This window comes from Pseudophryne corroboree, chromosome 5 (assembly GCF_028390025.1).
Source record: "Pseudophryne corroboree isolate aPseCor3 chromosome 5, aPseCor3.hap2, whole genome shotgun sequence".
NCBI lineage: Eukaryota > Metazoa > Chordata > Amphibia > Anura > Myobatrachidae > Pseudophryne > Pseudophryne corroboree.
Window position 1 is genome coordinate 213,714,014 of NC_086448.1, and position 23,070 is coordinate 213,737,083.

At 41.4% G+C, this 23,070-nt stretch overlaps 1 protein-coding gene across 1 annotated transcript in view; it reads right to left on the reverse strand.

Moving 5' to 3' along the window:
- Nucleotides 1-5,707: 5,707 nt before the first annotated feature.
- NRP1 (neuropilin 1) overlaps nt 5,708-23,070 on the reverse strand; it is a 179,431-nt gene continuing 162,068 nt past the window's right edge. Inside the window, exons 14-18 of the mRNA XM_063922105.1 lie at nt 17,169-17,306; nt 14,459-14,736; nt 13,210-13,306; nt 11,593-11,649; nt 5,708-10,075 (exon numbers count right to left, since the gene is read on the reverse strand). Of these exons, the coding sequence (XP_063778175.1) occupies nt 9,786-10,075; nt 11,593-11,649; nt 13,210-13,306; nt 14,459-14,736; nt 17,169-17,306 (860 nt within the window). The 3' untranslated portion in view covers nt 5,708-9,785. The remainder of the gene's footprint in view (nt 10,076-11,592; nt 11,650-13,209; nt 13,307-14,458; nt 14,737-17,168; nt 17,307-23,070) is intronic.

Below are 23,070 nucleotides of genomic sequence, written 5' to 3' on the forward strand. Positions count from 1 at the left end.
TAATAATGAGCTGCCGTAACTGGCTTCCTAGCACGTAACATGGTTGGTATAACCGATTCTGGAATGCCCTCTCTTCTTAAGAGGGCGGTCTCAACAGCCACCCCGTCAAACGCAGCCGCGCTAAATCGGGGTAAAGGAATGGACCCTGTTGTAACAGGTCTGGATGTAGTGGGAGAGGCCAAGGATCGTCTGCGAGTAGTCCGTGGAGATCCGAGAACCAAGCTCTCCGAGGCCAATGAGGCGCCACTAGAATGACTGTGGTGGACTCTCTTTTAATCCGTTTTAGCAACAGAGGGAGCAGCGGAAATGGTGGAAACAGATACACGAGGCTGTACGGCCACGCGATTCTGAGAGCATCCACCGCCACTGCCTTTGGATCTCTCGTTCTGGACACATACTGGGGCGTTTGGTGATTGTGGCGAGATGCCATCAGGTCCACTTGAGGGTAACCCCACCTTTGGACCAACATGTGAAAAACTGGATTTAATGCCCATTCTCCTGGATGAAAATCCCAACGACTGAGATAATACGCCTCCCAGTTGTCCACTCCCGGAATGAACACTGCCGACAATATCACTTGGTGATGCTCGGCCCAATTGAGTATTCGAGCTACTTCCCACATGGCCATGCGGCTTCTCGTTCCTCCTTGTTTGTTGATGTACGCGACCGCCGTCGCGTTGTCTGACTGCACCTGGACAGTCTGAGACCGAAGCATGTGCACTGCTTGTCATAGTGCATTGTAAATTGCCAGGAGTTCCAGGACATTTATAGACAGCAATCTTTCGTGATCCACCCAGAGACCCTGGAGCTGACAATTTTGAACTACAGCTTCCCAACCTCTGAGACTCGCGTCCGTCGTTAGAATTATCCAATTCCAGGCGCCGAACCATTTCCCTGCGGTTAGATTGTGTACTTTGAGCCACCAGAGTAGAGATACCCTGGCCCGTGGCGACAACCTCACCCTATGTTGAATCTGCAGATGCGAGCCCGACCACTGTGCGAGCACATCCAGTTGAAAAGGACGTGAGTGAAATCTTCCGAACTGAAGCGTTTCGAAAGCCGCCACCATTGTGCCTAAGAGGCAAATGCACAAATGTACCGAGACTGTGCGTGGCTTGAGCACTAATTGTACCAGATGACGAATAATCTGTACTTTCTGCTCTGGTAGGTAAATTCTTTGATTTACCGTATCGAGAATCATACCTAGGAATTGAAGTCGTTGAGACGGAATTAGATGTGATTTCTTGAAGTTGACAATCCAACCGTGCTGAACTAGTACATTGTACGTTAGCAGCGCATGTTGGAGGAGCATCTGTTGAGACGGAGCTTTGATGAGCAGATCATCCAAGTACAGAACTGTTATCACTCCCAGGGATCTGAAATGAGCTATCATCACAGACATCACTTTGGTGAATACCCGAGGCGCTGACGAGAGGCCAAACGGTAGAGCCTGAAGCTGGTAATGGTTCTGCCGTATTGCAAAACGCAAGAACGTCTGATGAGGTGGCCAAATCGGAATGTGTAGATCTAGCGCAATCATGAATTCCTGCGGCTCTAAACTTGCAATTACTGACCGCAGAAATTCCATCTTGAATCTGTAGTAAGTGACGTACTGATTGAGACCCTTTAAGTTCAATATTGGCCTGACGGAGCCATCCGGCTTTGGTACCACAAACAGACTGGACTAATAACCCTAACCTTGCTGTTGTACAGAGACTGGAATCAACACTGCTGAATCCAGCAGGGATTGAATGGCAATTTGCAGAACCGCCCTCTTGTCGTCCGACAGAGGCAGTCCTGTCTTGAAAAACCGCAGTGGAGGGAGACAGTCGAACTCTATTTTGTAACCTTTTAACACTAAATTGCGGATCCACCCATCTGTGGATGTCTAGAACCACGCCAAATGGAACGTCTGAAAGGCGTGCTCCAACAATTGGAGATCCGAGATGGGCTGGGAGCCCGTCATGCCACTGGCTTGTCGGTGACCTTAGCGTCCTGACGACTGGTGTTGGTTTGTTGGAAACCACGTCCTCGACCTCGTCTACCAGGCGTGGCTGTTCCTCTACCACAGCCCCGAAAGGGCTGAGGTCTAAAGGATCTGAATGCCGGACCAGAGTATTTCCGTCTTGGTACCGTCGGAGGCAATGGTAAGAAAACAGACTTTCCTCCCGTAGCCTCAGAAATCCATTTGTCCAATTCAGGACCAAACAACTTCTCGCCACGTAAGGCAATGCCTCTATACCTCTTTTGACCTCTGCCTCCGCTTGCCAAGAACACAGCCAGAGTGCTCGTCGTACTGTAACTAGCGATGATGAAATGCGAGAAGTGAGCTGACAGACGTCAGTAGAAGCTGTACATAGATAGTCAGCAGCTTCACAGATTTGATCAGCGAGAAGTATAAGGTGATCGTCACGTAGGGCAGACTTGAGTTCTGTTATCCATACAATTAGTGCCTTAGTGACCCAAATGCCAACCAACCCAGGTCTAAGCAACACTCCTGCTGCTATATACATGGACTTTAGCATAGCTTCTATTTTACGGTCGGAAGGGTCTTTAAGCGTAGTAGCCGTTGGCACTGGTATGGTTAATTTCTTTGTAAGTTTTGACACAGACGAATCCACCATTGGCGGATTCTCCCATGTAGATGTCACAGACTCTGTAAACGGGTAACTAGACTTAAATCGGCGAGGTATAGAAAACCGTTTATCCGGATTCTTCCGTGTTTCAACTAACATCTTATTAAGAGATTCCGAAACAGGAAAATACATTGGAGATCTTTGTCGTTTAGTAAATACGACTTCATCATTTGTCAGTGGCTCCTCAGTCTCTGTAAACTTCAGAGACTGACTCACAGCTCTAATGAGATTATCAATGCCTGGGCTGTCAAAATCTTCACTATGTGACTGCTGGTCTAATTCGCCCTCCTCACCCTCATCCTGCGCAGTGAGGTCTGGCATAGAATCATCAGAATGCAACATAGCAGAAACTGGTAAATCATAAGAAAAATGATATTTATCTCTTCTACCCAAAGTGGACTTGGACCTTTGGCAAGGCTGAGACCCCTCCGGTAGTTCTGGAGATCTCAACCGCAACTCAGATCTTGCCACTTCCCGCTCGTGTCGAGCAGCGGCCAATTCTGTTTGCAACCCAGCCGTGACATCTGTTAGCATAGCCCATGGAGGATCCGGGGATGAAACCGGCTTAGAAACCGGAGAGGAAATTGTATTCGTAACAGAATCCACAAAACATACTGAACATGTGGTAGATCCATCCGGTAACACACTCTTACAGACCTTGCAGTGAAACAGCTTTTTAGATTTGGCTGGTGCCTTACTCATTATTCAGACAGACAATACAATATATAAGGATAGACACTTGCACGACTCAGTAAATGTGTACTAAGGAGTGTATAATATATATATATATATGGCTGCAGTGCAGTGCATGTGGCCAGTACTATATGAAATCTGATCCAAAATTCCCACTAACACCCCTGCGCCATCCGGTGGAGTAGTGTTGTAGGACAGGAACGTTCTGGAATCACAAACAGGAATAACAGGAAGCATGGTTAAAATGGCCCCCATGCCATGCTTACAGTCCTAATCACAGTGCAGGGTATACTCCTTATAACCTGTAACTATTGCAGCAAAGTAACCTGTTAATATAGGCTTAACAGCCTATGTAATTATTGCTGTAACCCACGCAGCCCTTTGCTGATATTATGCATGCAGCCTTACTTTCCCCCCCTTCGTCTCCCTCCCCTGTGGCCTGGGTACCGCTGTCTGAGCGGGAGTTACCGGAGAGCGGGTATCCGACAGTCTGACATTGGGTGCAGGGAGCCGGGGAGCGCTGTAGTGGAGAGCAGTCCTGCAGCGGCGGCCGGCGGGTGTGAGGGGAGGCCGGCGGGTCTTAGCGGCGGAGGAGCGGGTCATGGCGGCACTGCTTGGAGCGTTGTGCTAATGCTCGTAAAGCGGCGGACGGAGCGGCTGGGCGGGCTGCCTGTTAGGAGCGGCGGGTGCGGGCGGCCTGTTAGGAGCGGTGGGTTTCCCCTCACAGCGGGGCGGCAGCGTGCGCTGACTGCCCCGTCCCCCCAGCATACCTTGTCCTGTAGTGAGGCTATGACGGGGCTTCTTTCTGTAAGCTCCGTTCAGCTCTTGCAGGTCAGGGAGTGAGCTGCTTGTGGATGTGAGGGTGCTCTATGTGAGGACCGACACGCCATGCGCTGCCTCCGCGCAGCGGCACTATCCCGGACCCACGTTTTTTTATAAACTGGGAAGATATGTGCTGAAGATTGTAAAAAGTGAAAATGAAAAATAAAAAATAAAAAATATTCAAAAGAAGTGTGGGAGCTCCACACAAGCCTTGTTGCTACTTCGAGTACAGAAAAAACACGGAGGTACTCTGGGATATGGAGGGGTGGAGAGTTCTAAATTTAAATATCCAGTGCCCTGTTCCTGCGGGAGCCGTCCATATCCCAAGAGTACTCCAGTGACCCCTAGTGGATGAAAAAGAAATACACTCCCCCAGTGGGCGGCAACTATCTGATCGCAGGGCAGCAAAAATCGCTGCCCAGCAATCAGGTCTGAATTACGCCCCATATTTGGTACCCAGGGTAGGAAATTTGTTTGTATGTATAGGAGGGGTGTACATAATCACAGTACATTGGGGTATGTGTATATAAAGGGTCATGGATATAGGTTCATTGGGGTGGTATGTGTGCATTGAGGGGCTATGAATATATGTACTGTACTGTTTATCAATGGTTTGAAGATTACATATACTTGCTATTAGTTCACTTTCTTGCAATTTTGTTTTTTGGCACTTTGGCCAGATTTTCTTTTCACTGTAAGAAGTAAGCAAAGTCTTAGGTATATTTTGTGTGGATGGTTCTTAAATAAATACTGATATTGATGTTGGAATATGTCCAGACCAAAAAATTTCAAAATCGATTCAACATCGAGGGGTAATAAGCTTATTTTGTACACGAAGAAAGTGTATAGGGGGTGATTCAGATCTGATCGCTGCTGTGCGTTTTTGCACACCGGGCGATCTGGATAAACTGCACATTTTCGCACCATTCTGGTCAGCGACAGAGTGGTGCGAAAATTCTAATCGCACAGCCATTTACTTGCTGATTGACAGGAGGCCGTTTGTGGGTGGTAACTGACCGTTTTCTGGGAGTGTCAGGGAAAACGCAGGCATGCCAAAGTGTTTTCAGGGAGGGTGTGTGACATCAGCCCCGGACCCGATCTGCCCGTTCTGATTGCACTGTAGGAGTAAGCCCTGGGCTGCGCACACACTGGAAAAATCATTAGATGGTGAGTGAGGTGCGAATGGATTTGCAGCTGTCTGCTGAGGGAGGGATTTTTTGCAGCTCTTGCACATGCAGTCGCACACTTGCACGGCGAATATACACTCCCCTTGGGCGGTGACTATCTGAACGCAGCACAACAAATGTAGCAGCCCAGCGACCATATCTGAATCACCGCCATAATGTGATCAACAATTTTGCATGATCATCATCAGTTCTATACAGAACAAGCCAGTGTTTAAGTGAGTGGAATTCGTGTTTCCGTGTTCTGCAGATGTATGTAGGCAGATGCCTTTATGTGACTAATCAGATATCTACCCCTACTTGTAGAACACTGACCTCTGGATCTGGAGAGACTATTTATAGATATCAAAAAAATAATAACAAAATGTAAAATATTTTATGAAAATGTTTATTTCAACTGTATCTTTGGAATGTAGTAGTCATCGTTTGGGATTTAAATTACAGTTCTATTTTATGTGATATTATGCAATTCAATGTCCAAGAATACAAATGTCATTCAAAGTTAAGGCTTTGCAGTTCATTCCAAAACAACAGTTTACAAGTGTCATATTGTCATATAAAATAAAAATTTCTGTAAAAAAATTTGCACAAAAGTTCATGATGATACAAAACATGAAGCAATAATATACCAGTAAAATGAAATCATTTTACTACAGAAAAGTTTTTTTTAATAGTTTTCAATAAAGAAAAAAATATGTTATTTTACATTTTAAAAATTATGAAACAATTAAAAACAAATATAAATGAACAATTTTCTTTAACACTGCCTTTACAAACGAACCCCTTTACCCCAGCAAGAGAGAGCGGCAACGACCTGCCACGCAAACAGATACTGCCCTCTTTGACTGATAAAAGGGTTAATAACATTATCAACATAGAATTTTAAATATAGATTTCAGTGCAAGGTTCCTTTCTCTCGGTTCTAAAGATTCAGTATCATTTTTCCACTGTTCACCTCAACTCATGCAGATATGAGCGAGTGCTGAAATATATTATGGACAAAAGTTGCTTTTGATTTATTTATTTATTTTGCCATAAACTTTCAGCAAAATGAATAAATGCAAATGAAGACAATATACAAACTATACATGAAGAGGCTGGCGAAAGTGCCCAAAAGTTTAAATTAAAATGATAGTGTCCAGCAATGAGTGGGCGCTGTTTAAAAGCTTTTATTTTTTTAGTTATTTATTTATAGGAATTATTCACCTAAAATTATTAAATGTAATTTTCTGTCAATTACTAGTGTTACTAAATATTCCTAGGCTCTGGGTTTAGTCGCTACAGAACATAATAAGGAAGTTTCAGACTCCATGGGGCAAATTGGATTTCTATTTAAGATGGGATGTTGCCCCTAGCAACCAATCAGAATCTACTTCTCATTTATCTAGCACCTTCTAGAATATAATACCTGGATTCTGATTGGTTGCTATTGGCAACATCCCATCTTAAATAGAACTCCCATCTTAGTAAATTTACCCCTCTGCCTATTTGATACAGTAAGTTTGTATTTATCTAATATCAATGATAAGACATTAATGTATAATTTTATTTTCATTATGTCACTTAGATTCTACAAAGGAGTATCTAACCCTAGTTAAGCTAACCCCTGCAAGAATCGAGCCATTGTTTTTGGTTCTGCCTACTAATCCTTCTTGTTTCTTCCAAAAAAACACTCCTGCTAATGTTGTCCCTTTGTGAAGGTCTTCCAACTTGAGAGCATTGTGTAGTGTAAAGGGCATCAGATCATTGGACATCATTCGGCTTCTGACCAGGTTTGTAGTCCAAAAGACCCGACAAAGAGGAGACATTTATAAGTCCCAAGGTTCGTTTACATCCTTTATAAAGGCACATCTTCATAATGTCAGTCTCTTGAGTCCTCTGGTTCTAGGCATAATGAAGCAATATTAATTTTCTAAGTTAAATTATTGCTAATTACAAATTTGGTTAGGACAGACATTGCCTATTTGATGACATAGGATAGATAGAAATGTAGCTATTCTACTGTCTCTTTTTTTGTGTGATGCTTTTGAGATGTTACCAGGTAAATGCCAGTGTAGTATATAATAGCCAATAGTGAAATCCTTGCTGTTATTTTGATATAATGGTTAATTATATTATTAATTAAGAACGACACAGGAAAGCTTCACAATTCTCTACTCACCAGGAGTAGGGACAATAGTTACAATTATTTGGGGGAAGGAGGGAGTACAATATCTAATAAAAAAAAAAAAAGTAATAAATAAGAATTCATGTAACTATTAATCGTGAATATGCGGAGCCTAAAATACTACTGCTTATTAAAACAAAATAAAAGTGGTAAATGTACAACTTCCACCAGTAAAAGAAAACTGCCATGAAACATACAGTACAAACAAATGTGGCGAATGATGAATGTGATTCAATGACCATATTATATATATATATATATATATATATATATACATATATATACATGATAAGTAGACACAGTGGAGACAGTCGATTTGTGTTCTGAACTAAAATTCATCCTATCAATTCACAAACAATTATTGACACGTTGTGGTCATATTGCATTGGGGTCACATCACTTTGGGTCATGCCACGGTCCTAGGCTTGCCTAGCACTTCCGATGTACTATGTTCCCCCCACTAACCTAAAAATAACCCTGTATTGCCGTGTGAACCAATGACACCCGGTCCTAAATATTGACACCTTCCAACAACCCATGGAGTCAGCATGAAAGTCCTTACTTTCAGGATGGCAACACAGTCCTTGAAAATCAGGACAGCCCTGCATAAATTCCTATAATATTGATAAATTCTCAGCAATACCACCAATTCCTAGCACAATGATAACCTGGATTTTCATTATTATTGATCCAATTTTTTTTTATGGCATATTTATCATTTTTAGAACAGTAATATTTGTCACAACCCTTTTTCTCTCTGCTTGATGCATTGTATCATGAGATGATACTAAACTAATACTACATATTCATTAACTCAAGTACAGTGGGCAATACACAAGATTGTTCAGTACTTCTTTTACTGATAAACGTAAAACATCAACTTGTGACGCTTATTCAATAACATAGTGCAAATGGCATTTTTGCGCTGTAACACACAACAACCACAACAGCTCTCATTCGCATGACTTCACTACACTATTAAAAGCTGTCACCTTATTGGCTGTTGTGGGTTACAGCACATCATTGCTCTTTGCTCCGGGAAACTAATCCCTTAAGTTTTGCTTATTTTATTTTTTTTTGGGAAAAATGATACCGAGGCTTCTGACATCCTGATAGAAAGCCAAAGTTAGACTTTGTAGGGTTAATGTATGAAATTTCCCTTATTTGATTTAACAAAAGTATGATCTCTGTATCACTTGTATGAGCGACAGAGCTACATTTTGCCTATGAGTTTACGGCAAAAAAAAATTACATTGTCTACTCAGAGTTGAGTATAAATTGTTAAATACATTCTACAGAGGAAACAAAAGAAATGGGATATTGCAGCTTTTTACAGTAAAGTTGTGGATTAGAGTTAAACATGAATAAACTAAAAAAATATTCAGAAATAAAAGCTTTTTAGCCGAGTTGATGGTTCAACCATAGCCCTTGCCTTTTTATAGGCCATAGGGGATAAGATTTTTGGCCACTGTAGTACACAGTAAGAGACAAGGGCCTATATGAACATTCAAAAAAAATCCCAAAAACATTTTTATAATCAGATAGAACACAGTCAAAACTAACACAAACACAAAAAGGCACTTGAGAGGACATCCACTAAGCCAGTGCCAACATCAATTCTTTAAGGGTAGGTCATACCCTCTATTGCCCATTCCATTTGATGATGGTGCATGTACTGTTAAGACGTTTTAAGCACTATGCTTCAGAACAACACTGAAACACAACAATAATGGATAGCTTTGCTTTAAAAATGCCCAAAAACATCATGGTGGCACATTTTAGAACTTCCAAAGCCTTTGTTACAGCACATACAAATATGCACAAACATGAAAAGATTTGTGCTGTGAGTCCTATAAATTGGAGTGAGGGCACACACCACTATGTGTCCATGTAAAGAACCTCGCTCAGGATCATTTTGTTTCAGCACTTTGGGTTCTGTGCACAACCAAGAATTATCCGCAGCAGGAGAACGCAACAAAACGAAACAGAGTTTACAAAACCATAAAATTGATCATAATTGGTCTCAACACCAGCATCTAATTATAAAAAAAAAAAAAAACATAACAGAAACAAAAACGAAAAAGCCAGCTGTACATGATTCAGATTGTATATACGTTCATAGTTTTCAGGTATATTCACTGAAGCTCCTGAGAGAAGTTTGGCTTCACGTCAACCAACGCATTTTGTAGCCTAAACAGTAAAAGATCATCGGTGCGTTTCCACCAAAAATGACTTTAGTCTTTCCACTGAATGTATCTGCAACATTATTTTCCTATTGCTGCTTCATGCCTCTGAATATGAATTCTGTGTGTTTAGTTTGTCCTTTTTCAACTTGACACCATCCACAAGTTCGAAATTGTAATTTTCTAGGGCAGATAAGTTTCTGTCTGACATTCCATTGTGCCAACAGGCACAGTACAGGACAACTCCACATATGGCACCTAGTAACACTCCCAGGGCACTCATTGCAATGATGGTGATAAGAATGGGGTCCAATGTCTTGAGTACACTGCCTGGCTTCTTGGAGATGCTCTCGTTAAATTTTTCATTGCCAGGATAATTAGGTGTGATTCCTGAAACAAAGAATGACCAATTTAAATATACAGGGTTTTTTTTATCATTAATGATTTATTTTCTAGTGTTGTAAAAGCTCTTAGGTGTGTATATATATATACAATATATATATATATATATATATATAGGTATATATATATATACTGTATATAGTAATTAATTCCAACATTCATAAAGATCAATAAAACAATGACAGAGTGTTTTTTGGCTTGCAGATAATATATATATTTCCAAGATTTTTGTTCTCCAGAATTATAATTTGTAACCTACTAACCAAAGAAACTCATACAGTTTAGGGCTAAATCTACTAAGCTACTCTTTTCAAAGAACCACATCTTCAGTTGTTTCGGCCACTGGATTCAAAGAGATAATATTCAATACAAAACCAGATGTATTTAATATAGAGTCTGTAGGGTCAGTGGCCTCATGGGAAGGGGGCATGGTCTCACAGCACACCCTTTTTTCATCACACTGGGGGCATGCACAATAATGTACTGTGCAGACTCCCGGTCACTGAGGAGGAGCCGGCATTTTAGTGTCACCCACTCGTAGGGTGATACCCGCTGTGGTCCACACCCTCCTGGTGACGTCAGTGAGTACGCTTAATGTAAAAAAAAAATCTCTTATTTGATTTCAACAAATAGATTATATCTTCTTCATTATTGCTTAGTCCACAGCAAAATATTCATTATTTCTGCACAGTGTAAGTAAAGTGTTAAGTAAAAATTTGGATATTGCAGCATGTTTACATTACAGTCACAGATTTTACCTAAAAGCAAACAGGAATCGAATGTACTGAAATAAAAGTGAAGAAGTCAGGTTGATGGTGGAACTGTAGTCTGAAGTGTAGAAGATACTAGACTATGATGGGACACTGTATTTTCCATTTCAGTCTTTAGTATTACAGGTGGGAAGTAGTGTCTCTGTTATAAAATGGTCCCCAGCTACAACAGCCATGCCATAAATATATTTTACAACTTATAAGCTGTCCAGGTATAGACTGACCCTACTGCTGTAGAAATTGGATAAAATACACCTGTATAGCCCTTGGTCAAGAGGCTGGATTACTTCCGGCATCACCAGGGCCGGTTAGTATGTTTAAATACGACGGCACCTTCCACAATGCCCCAAAAATGACCCTTTCACTTTCCATGAGATCTTTATAAGGGTATGAGTGGCCGGCGGTCGGGATCCCGACCGCCAGCATGCCGGCAGCTGGGCGAGCATGCCACGCTGCGGGCACGGTGCTATTTATTCTCCCTCCAGGGGGGTCGTGGCCCCCAAGAGGGAGAATAGTTGTCAGTAGGCCGGGTGTCGGGATTCCGGCGCCGGTATACTGAGCGCCGGGATCCCTACAGCCGGCATACTAAATACCACCCCTTTATAATGCAATGCACCCATTTTCGGATATATCATAATATAGCTGCTGATACAGCAGAGTATGTGGCCAGCATTACATTACATTACATGTAATAGCTGTACCACTTTACAGTGCTATCTCAGAAAATAGGAATACCTGGTTTATTATGTGTAATATCCTCAGTTCCTGGTCCAGATTCTGATGGTTCAGAGCCTAAAAAACAGAATTAATATTATTACAATGACCAGTTAGAGTCTACAACATCTGAATTCAGTTAAGATGTAATTTTGTTTTGCAAATAAATAAATAAATAAATAAATAAATAAATAAATGATGTCTGACAGTGACAGGGACTGATGTGACTCCAGACTGTTACTTAATAGCAGTCAGATTTCAGTTTAGACTGCTGTCACGGTGTAAATATTAGTGCAGTCTGCATCTCAAGCTGTTCCTTATTAAAAAAATAAAGTCATAACAGCCACGGAATCCACAAGTGTGAAATCCAAAGCTCTTAAAATGTAAAAAAAACAACCAAAATACCTCCCACATGTGTACTGAGACAAGAAGTTCTGCAAATCTGAATTATTTCCTTCTGATACTTTTAATGTATTTCTCTTTTTGATACTGTATCAGCATGGTCATTTTCTAATAACAGTTTATACTTGTAGTCATGTTCTATGTCTTTATAACTAGTAAATACAGCTGCGGTGTGCTCTTTTCTACATTTTGTTTTTCCTTAATACACCTGGCTAGGTAACACAGTATGAGACACAGGCCCTCATTCTGAGTTGATCGCTCACTAGCTTTTTTTCGCAAAGCAGCGATCAGATAGTCGCCGCCCACGGGGGAGTGTATTTTCGCTTTGCAAGTGTGCGATCGCATGTGCAGTCAAGCGGGACGACAACGTTTTTGCAGTTTCTGAGTAGGTCTGGACTTACTCAGCCCTTTCGATCACTTCAGCCTGTCCGGTCCCGGAATTGACGTCAGACACCCGCCCCGCAAACGCTTGGACACGCCTGCGTTTTCCAAACACTCCCAGAAAACGGTCAGTTGACACCCATAAACGCCTTCTTCCTGTCAATCTCCTTGCGATCGATTGTGAGAATGGATTCGTCGCTAGAAGCATTGCACAGCAACGATGCTGTTTGTACCCATATGACGCGTGTGCACATAGCGGTGCATATACATGCGCAGTAGTAACCTGATCGCTGCGCTGCGAAAAAAACGGTAGCGAGCAATCAACTCGGAATGAGGGCCACAATAGCTTGTTAGTACCAGGACTGCAGATTGCTGTTTATGTGCGTCTTCACTTTGCATTCCATAAAGTAGCAAGCAGTGTCAGACTGGGGCATGAAGGGCCCACCGGGGAAATGCAGTGCTAGGGGCCCATGCTTAAGGGTGTGGCCAGGGAATAGTGGAGGTGTGGCCAACCACCACAGAGGCTGGGCTAACCTTTATGACAATGTACCAGATTAATAACAGCAATGCACTGTAGAAAATACACCATAGTCCTGTGCAGTATAATGTAACATATGTATAATTAAAGTACACTAGGATATAGTTTGGAACCTAATCCCTAGAGGAGGAGGTGGGCCCACAGGCAGAGGAGGTGGGCCCACAGGCAATGGGGCCTACCGGGGGTTTCCCCTGTTCCCATGTGGGCAAGTCCGAGCCTGGTAGCAAGTTAGCGGCCCACTGGCTAAGGATACTCATTATATCCAGGCCAAGGTGTGCACTAACTTACAAACGTCTGAACTTGACTTCATCACATACCTTTGCAGTGTTCAGGAGCAATGTTATTGGCAATAATAATATCATCCACAGCAATTCCTCCAGTACTTCCTTTACCAATTGTGCCCTCAACAACCACCTATGTAATTGAAATACAATGTATTAAAATAAGTAAAACACTACAGATTACACCTCATAGATATCACAGACAGCCTTCAACTGAGCCATCAGATATACTTACAAAAGATTTATGACAACAAATAATAAATTGGCACCTACCTAATCATGCAGTTTAAATGGAACATTCTAATGACTTTAGGATGACAAAGTATACAATAACTGCAGTGTTCCGGTCGTGAAAGAGTTAGTAAAATGGAAACTGGGACTACTACAGTATTTACATGCCAGCTCTTATGAGAAATTTACTGAAAGACATTCAACATTTTGCAATTTCCGAAACCAATAAATCAATATTTTGAAATGATAAAATGTCTTGAAAACAAATGTTCTGTTCTTCAGAAGACATTACTAATCCTTGTATTGAGAATCAGAGCACCTAAGCATAAACAATTAGTGAAATACTGCTGCCTATGAAAAGCCGCCAATAAGCGTGTGCAGAAGTAGCAGACTTTATTACAGTGCCTGGTGCACCTTGGCTAATGATAAAGGTGACAGATCTTTAGGGCCTGTTTCATGTTTGTAAATAAAGCAAAAAGGCAAGCAACTGGGCAAAACAATGCTGCACTGCAGTTGGGGCTGATGTAACATGTGAGAGAGATTTATATTTGGGTGGGTTGTATTGTTTCTGTGTGCAGGGTAAATACTGGCTGCTTTTGCATGTAGCCCACAAATGTTGGACAGGTTTATTTTTACACTGCAATTTAGATTTCAGTTTGAACATTCCCCACCCAAATCTAACTCCCTCTGCACATGTTACATCTGCCCTACCTGCAGATGCATGGTTTTTCTCAGTTGCTTGCCTTTTTGCTTTACTTACAAACATGAATCAGGCCTTTAATTAGAAAAATTGTGAACAGTTAATGTTGTTTTAATAATTTGTTAATTTACTATTTAATGGCTGTATACTACACAATGGCTGCAGGTTAGGTTATACAACGTCTGCAACTCCATTCTCCATTCCGTTTCACTTGTTGCAAATGATTCCAACTTTCCTTTGTATATTGTGGATGCTCCTTGATAATCTAACGCAGTAACTACCGTATTCACTGATCACTGCTAGTGAAGCTTAATCTGGGTACCACACAGGTAAACAGACTGAGGCTGACCATACCCGATATCGTTTCATCGACTTGTGCAGGAGAACTTGAGCTTTTCTCCAGTGGTCGTCGTGATATTCACTGTCACTAGCAATCCACAGCAGCTGATCAAATCCTTCTTGTTTTTCATACTCCAGTTTGATGCTCAAAGAGCCAACATGGGACCCGGACATGTGGTACCAGAATGTCATGCATTGGGCAGATTTCAAGGAGGCGACCATGGGACTTAACAAGCGGGCGACTTTACCTCTGTGTCTTTCATCAGCTTCAGAGTATATGAAATTGCCATCTCCTGAGAAGACAGAGTTAATGTATTGTTACTGACAAACTGACAATGGTATACAATGTCCACTTTATTGCTTTATGAGGCATCAGATATGGTGCCCTTAAGCTGTGTTAACTAAACTACCATAAACAGTTCTTTTAGTGCACAGGCCTCTGCAGAAGAAACATGGTAACCAGAATCACATGTTCCAACAAGATAGAATCACTGACTGAGATGTATCCAAGAATAATGTTAGTCTTTTCACAAGGAACCTCTACATCAGAGCTGGCCAAACCAGTCCTCGAGATCTACCAACAGTTCACATTTTCCAGACTACCTAGCTGGTGCACAGGTGTAGTCATTACTAATTAAGATGTGCTGCATTCATTCCTAACTGACAATTCTACAGATCTGGGGTAATGGAGGTGTGAGGTGTGGTGCCTCTGGACTGGCTGAGCTGGATGGCTTTAGTGTGGCAGACCTTTACATTCTATTAACACTTTTCACTTATTAATTTTTTAACACTATTTCTCTATTTTAATTACATTTCATGTTTGTATCACCCTCTCTATAGCTTCGGCTTCCTAAATACTAATTTATTAACACTATAGTTTTTTCACTGGTATGCTACGCTGGGCTTTCTGGCTTATGCTAGTGTTTTGGGGTGCCACACCCTGCACATAGATATAGCGCTAGGGACCCCAAATATACAGATACGCCTTGATGCGGCTTTGGGGCTTAACCACACATTTGCGCAAATATGTGTAACGAAGATCTCTGAATTCTATTATTATGTGCACTGGCGTTTCTATAATGGGTGCAGCGTGTGCGGTGCACACGGGCTCCTGAGTCCAGAGGGGGCCCCCACCGCACACACTGCACCCATTTGTAAAATCCTTACCCCTCCGAAGTCCAGCGCCGGCATCCGCAGCGGCACTAGAACACGGCGTTTTGCGCATGCGCAGTAGAGAGATCTCAGGGAAAATGGCTGCTGCGCCATTTTCCCGGAGATCTGCGCATGCGCAGTAGAGTCTGAGCCCTCTAGTGCTCAGACTCTACGGCGCTCCGGGCAGAGAGGAGGGGGCCCGACGGAGGAGGCTGAACACGGGCCTCCTCCACTCTTAAAACGCCCCTGATTATGTGGGATTTATATCTGGTAACTGTTAACATTCAGGGTGCTGGGGGAAACCAATTGCTTTTTTTCCCAATTCTACAGATCTCCAGGAGGCCTGGAAAACATGAACCGTTGGTAGATCTCGAGGACCGGTTTGGCCAGCCCTGCTCTACCACAACTGTCTCGGTTTGTGTACTTAATATTATTCCACGAAATAAACAAGAAATAAAACACAATTTAGGATTACAAATACCAAGCTACTGTATAGCTGTTCATGTAAATCATTGTATTTGTAGCAGTCTTACAGACATGTTACAGCTGCTTGTTAACATGACCTAAAGTCACAAGTGTGAACTCTTAGGGGTATATTTACTAAAGTCCGCCAGTGACTGACATCACAACTGAGCAGGCACATGTAAATACTTTACAAAGTTGTGACATCAGGCACATCACATCAGGCTGACGATCGGTAAGTATCTATGCACTTACCGATTGTCAGACAGGTCTGCGGAACACTAGCCTAGTGTGTACCCAGCTTTACTCTCATCTACCTGCTGTCTTCAGTCTAAGTTGTGCCATGAAGTCTGGAACAAGCGTTCATCAGAGGCTGAGCTGGATATTTCTGTACTGTTCTTTGGACCTCATACCAAGAAGCGGCATTAGAGGGGGATACTGCCTATTAGCTGGTTTCCTTATATGCAGCAGCAGCTAATACATTACAGATATAGGACAGAGATATTGCACTTGGTTGCAAAATGAGAAAATGTTTATTAAGAAGAAATCTAATACATAAATCATCTGCTGTAGATTACAGTGAAGTTTCTAAGCTCTGCTTAAATGACTGTGCTATTTTACTCTTGATCAGCTCTGTGGAAAAGATAATCAGTCTATTTAATGCTTAGCTGCGGGGAAGTGTGTGGCATACTGTCCAAAATGAAGAAAGCTTGGCCGTTCAGCTACATTAGATCATGTTTCATTACCAGCTCAATTCATCAAACACAATGTTAATTTTCTGCATGCTGCCCATCAAACAGGAGGGGAGAGAATACAAACAATGATGTCGGGGAGTGAATTGATATTAAATTACTTTAGATTTTACTGCTGTGGCCTAGGACAGTGATACTGCTGACGTTCTACTTGTAACTGTCATTGTTGGCTCCATCTATCAACATGACCCTCAATGTACAGCGGGCAAATGGTAAAAGGGCATCTGCAGTAGTGAACCAAACTGACATATGCAATAAATTTTCTTCCACTAGATGGCAGTATTATGGCACCTAGTGTAAGCTGTGCTGGTACGATCTCCTTCTAAATAATAATGAATATCTGACAATGGCAATCTTACCTGTGTGATCCTGCACTGGGCCAGTTTTGCTGTTTAGTACTATCCACTTGAGGCCTGGGGTGTTATCGTGTTCCCATTGACAGATTGTTTTATGTGATCCCCATCCAAACGTACAATCAAGATCACTTTGTGGAGGATCTGTAGAAACACAGAAAATGCAGTGTTATTGAGGGACAGTTGCTATATTGTGGTTAATTTGTGGATGAATTCTCACTATGTTGTGAGAAGATAATATACATGTGTGATTTAAACGGTATGTGATGAAGTGTCATCATAAAACTTGTGCTGAACCAATATTCATGATATTACAGCTTATGAATACATGAGAAAGCAGCAACATCACTTTATTCATCAATTAAGTTATTGGTCCATAGTGCACTAATATATTGCATTCTCACTGATGTGTAATACATACAAAGGACCACTAGATGTCACTGTGAACAACGTTTCACAATTTGCTTCGGCACAATGCCAAAGCAGGCTGGAAAACCTTCTTGTGTACAGCATGGGAGCTGGAATAGATGACATTATGATGAGATCCTATAAAATGGTGTGCTCTTTAGTCCAAGCTTCCGAACAGCCTTATACAATGTAATTGCTTTCTTTTTTTTTCCCTATAGGCTTAGGAAGATGAATAGAAGGATGTGTGAGACAGATAAAGCTAATCTTGTTTATGTTTTTGACTACTGCCGCCTGCTGCAAAAATCATGTCCCCGACATCCTCCCAATTCCCTGGCTACTAGTTTATGCCCAAGGAAGGAAACACCCACCTGAAGGAACAAAAAATATTCTTCCAGGAATGTTGCCGTTGTTAACAACAAAGTCATATAAGGTCTTAGAAAGCAGACTTCCTTCCCTGGCTATTTTTTATATAATACAATTGCCTTGATGAATTTTCTTAACCGTAAAGCTGCTTCCTCAATAACAGTATTCACATTCCGTCTGTCCTCTGTCTCCCATTGTAAAGCCTACAGAGAAGGCTCCTTTAACATTGTTGAACACTTCTGGCGCCCAGAGAGTTAGATGTGTGGAGTGTGTTTCCTCTGAGTATTGTTCTCTTTACGCTCAGAAAACACACACCATACATATGAATACATAAATGCAGAAAACTCCTAGATGTGTGCATTCATACACAATAATATCTGCAACACCCCATTACATAGACAATACCCAAATTCACCATACTGAGGGGGGGAGGGGGCGACACCATATCTGGGGCATGGGCCTGGCAGGGTAGCACAGCCACGCCCCTTTCAGCAGTATTCACAATGGGGTGTGGTCACTCCACCACACACCTAGCCATGCCTCCCAGTAGTATCAGAAACCTAAGGATCTGTGGAGACCCTGACTTGGTACTCATGGTGGTCAGCCTAAATTGCATAAGGTACATAGGTCACACATTTGTCTGTCATTAATAAACAAACAAACAAACAAACTGATTATAGTGACATCAAACTGACACTATCAAACTGTAGATAAGCTCATTATCAGTAAATGAAGGGCCTGATTCAGAGATGGACGCTAATAATATCACTGCTGCAAATGTGTACATAGCGGCTGTACAAATATATGCAAATGTTGAACCCAATGAGATTTGTATTGAGGCATCCAATGACAGCAAATCCAATTGACTGCGTACAAAGATGGAGATCAGATGATTATTAGAGTTCTGAGTGCCCTATGGAAACACAACATTTTGGCCCGCCCCTCTACAAATAAGTGCCAAATTGCGCTATTTTCCCCCATGAGGGGGTGGGGCCTAATGATGTTATCAGCCCAGCCCCCATCACTGCCCATCTGCATCTCCTCTCCGGGGCTTCTCCTGGAGAGGAATCAACTAAAGTAGGAAAGTATGTGGAGATTTATAATGGCCGCCAAAATTGAGACGCCTGCGCCATTGTGTCTGCATACAGGATCACATTTGCGGTCTGGAACACTCCCCCAAAAAGATCAGGACATGCCTGCGTTTCAGCTGCCACTCCCCTGTTACCTCCCACAAGCAATCCCTGACTGTTAATCACAAATCCTCCCTGAGAACACCGGCGGTAATGTAACTTGATGCATGCGCAGTGCGACTCAGATACTTGCACAGGCTGCGATAATCGCTCAACTGGGAAAATATTGGGTTTACGTCCATCTCTGAATCATGCTCTAAGCCTCAGTAATGTTAATAGCTCCAAACAAACAGCAGCTTGGCGCTAATTGCCAAATAGATCGTGTGTGCATAAATTAGTGTGAAAGAACACTCTTGGTTTAGATGGCAGCTGTTAAAAAGAGGGAGAGTACACTACCCTCTAACTGAAACAACCAAACAAACAAAAATAACAGCGCTAATCTAAAACATATGTGTACTTTTTATTATTAAATGTAGTTTAAAAGCAATTTATACATATAAATACCAGAATCCTAAGTACCGATTAGACCCGCAAGCATGGGATAATCAACATAATTAGTACAATGCAATCTAGAAAAGCCTTGATGATAATTTAATCCGTGAAGTAATTAGTCACATCACATGAGTGTGGTCACTCTAACCTGACAGTCTCTTCCAGCAATGCTAAGATGATTTAGTAGAAGCCAGTCAATTAGTAGCAGCAATTAGTAGTATTAACAATTTCCACTGAGGCAGATTTATCAGTGGATTCCACGGTTCAAAGCAAGCAATGATGGATTAGTGCGTATTAAAATTGAGCTGTCAGAGATCAATGAAAATGTCCATGCAGCTAATGCATACAACCTGCCTTAGAGATTAAAATTTAACCTTTGTGGTCCGATGTTTTGGTATCTCCCGACTCCTGGTGCATAAATGGCCGTTGACATGGGTCTTATCCGGAGTGTCCAAACACGGGTCCAATTCAGAGCAGGTTATAAAGGCTTAAGCAGGCTTGAACAACCGGTACCGGGTATGGTGAATGGCTCTTACGCGTTTCTCCGCCTGTCACTTATTCAGCGGCTTCCTCAGAGAAATATATCACCATCTCTCCGTGCAGCGTTTAAATAGCGGACAGTCTCCCGCTCATAGGGGCGTCGTACGCATTGTAAGTCTATTCCAAGCCTCGTTTCCAAAAAAGTGAATGAAGCGCATACGTCAGCAGGTTCTCATGTGTTAGTGAGCATCGCTGATTATGTGTCCGTATCTCCCGTCTCAAGTACGGAGACAATCTAGTTTGCATTGATACAATATTAAAGTACTTTAGAAATATGCTACTTAGTTACCAAAGGAAACAGATAATAGTTCGCTGGATTTCCCCTTAATCTTAACATGGTTCGCTTATACGGAGTTGGAGTTTATATTTATAAACATATACAATATAAATAAAACGTATATATATGTAATAGCATAAAATTAATAAAAAATAATAATAACAAAATAATAACTAATGCACACACTAGATACATATTACCAAACATCTACTTGTCAGTATTTTTATATATCTTAGTGATTTAAAATATTATTAATTTAAAATCAACATACGCCGTAGTCTATTCATTATTATATATAACACTCAGATGTTTCGCATATAGAGGAAAATATTCATTAGCCCATTATATCCAAGTGGGCTAGATTGATAAATATATATATATATAAAATCAAATTGAAGGGAGAGGATTTAATGCAATAAGCAGGGGATTATAGGTATTATGGGCCAATTAGTACTGCCCAAAGATAATAACATAGAGATCCCTGTTATTATCAGGGATCTCTATGTTATTATCTTTGGGCAGTATCAAGTAGATGTTTGGTAATATGTATCTAGTGTGTGCATTAGTTATTATTTTGTTATTATTATTTTTTATTAATTTTATGCTATTACATATATATACGTTTTATTTATATTGTATATGTTTATAAATATAAACTCCAACTCCGTATAAGCGAACCATGTTAAGATTAAGGGGAAATCCAGCGAACTATTATCTGTTTCCTTTGGTAACTAAGTAGCATATTTCTAAAGTACTTTAATATTGTATCAATGCAAACTAGATTGTCTCCGTACTTGAGACGGGAGATACGGACACATAATCAGCGATGCTCACTAACACATGAGAACCTGCTGACGTATGCGCTTCATTCACTTTTTTGGAAACGAGGCTTGGAATAGACTTACAATGCGTACGACGCCCCTATGAGCGGGAGACTGTCCGCTATTTAAACGCTGCACGGAGAGATGGTGATATATTTCTCTGAGGAAGCCGCTGAATAAGTGACAGGCGGAGAAACGCGTAAGAGCCATTCACCATACCCGGTACCGGTTGTTCAAGCCTGCTTAAGCCTTTATAACCTGCTCTGAATTGGACCCGTGTTTGGACACTCCGGATAAGACCCATGTCAACGGCCATTTATGCACCAGGAGTCGGGAGATACCAAAACATCGGACCACAAAGGTTAAATTTTAATCTCTAAGGCAGGTTGTATGCATTAGCTGCATGGACATTTTCATTGATCTCTGACAGCTCAATTTTAATACGCACTAATCCATCATTGCTTGCTTTGAACCGTGGAATCCACTGATAAATCTGCCTCAGTGGAAATTGTTAATACTACTAATTGCTGCTACTAATTGACTGGCTTCTACTAAATCATCTTAGCATTGCTGGAAGAGACTGTCAGGTTAGAGTGACCACACTCATGTGATGTGACTAATTACTTCACGGATTAAATTATCATCAAGGCTTTTCTAGATTGCATTGTACTAATTATGTTGATTATCCCATGCTTGCGGGTCTAATCGGTACTTAGGATTCTGGTATTTATATGTATAAATTGCTTTTAAACTACATTTAATAATAAAAAGTACACATATGTTTTAGATTAGCGCTGTTATTTTTGTTTGTTTGAATGTTAATAGCTTATTGGTAATGTAATGAGAGCCTCTAATTTGACGACAATTTCATTATTGATACTAGCGGTAAATGTACTAAGATGGGAGTTCTATTTAAGATGGGATGTTGCCCATAGCAACCAATCAGATTCCAGGTATTATCTTCTAGAACAGAGGTTCTCAAACTCGGTCCTCGGGACCCCACACAGTGCATGTTTTGCAGGTAACCCAGCAGGTGCACAGGTGTATTAATTACTCACCGACACATTTTAAAAGGTCCACAGGTGGAGCTCATTATTTCACTTGCGATTCTGTGAGGAGACCTGCAAAACATGCACTGTGTGGGCTCCCGAGGACCGAGTTTGAGAACCTCTGTTCTAGAAGGTGCTAGATAAATGAGACGTAGAATCTGATTGGTTGCTATGGGCAACATCCCATCTTAAATAGAACTCCAATCTCAGTAAATTTACCCCATAGTTACAGGAGATAAATAATATTTCAGTAAACATTGGTAGTTGCCAGTAAAGTTTTTTAAAACTGGCACTACAGTACTTTGGCATGCCCGTCAGCTTTTGTTCACAACTATATCATCTTTAACAATATGTCTTTATGAAAACTGATCACGACGCTGTATGAATACCTCTTCCTGTGTTTAGCCCTATGTTATTGTTTCCTAGAAAAGCAGAAAGATTTCCAGTGCTCCCTGTCTCCTGACAAACATCGGGTGAATGTGAAGTCAGTATGTCTAGTGGCATCTTGTGACTGTGCCAGAGTTATTACCACTGAGGAGCTCACAGGGAAATCAAATGGGCTTCCTTTATATACTGCTGTATTTAATAGCTCTGGAAACATGAATGAAACTGTATAGGAGGAATAACAGGAACAGCTAATGGTTTCTGCTTTCTGACAGAAGGAATGATTTAGAGTAAAGCTGTTGTTGCCGTGGTGACAGCCGCTCTAGTGCACCAGAGTTTCGAGTGATGCTTTCTAGAGAGTCCACATTCTGTTACACAGCAGAACTCTAACAGGGTGGAAATAAATGAATGCGTGTAAACAAAGAATAGACAATGGCACGGGTA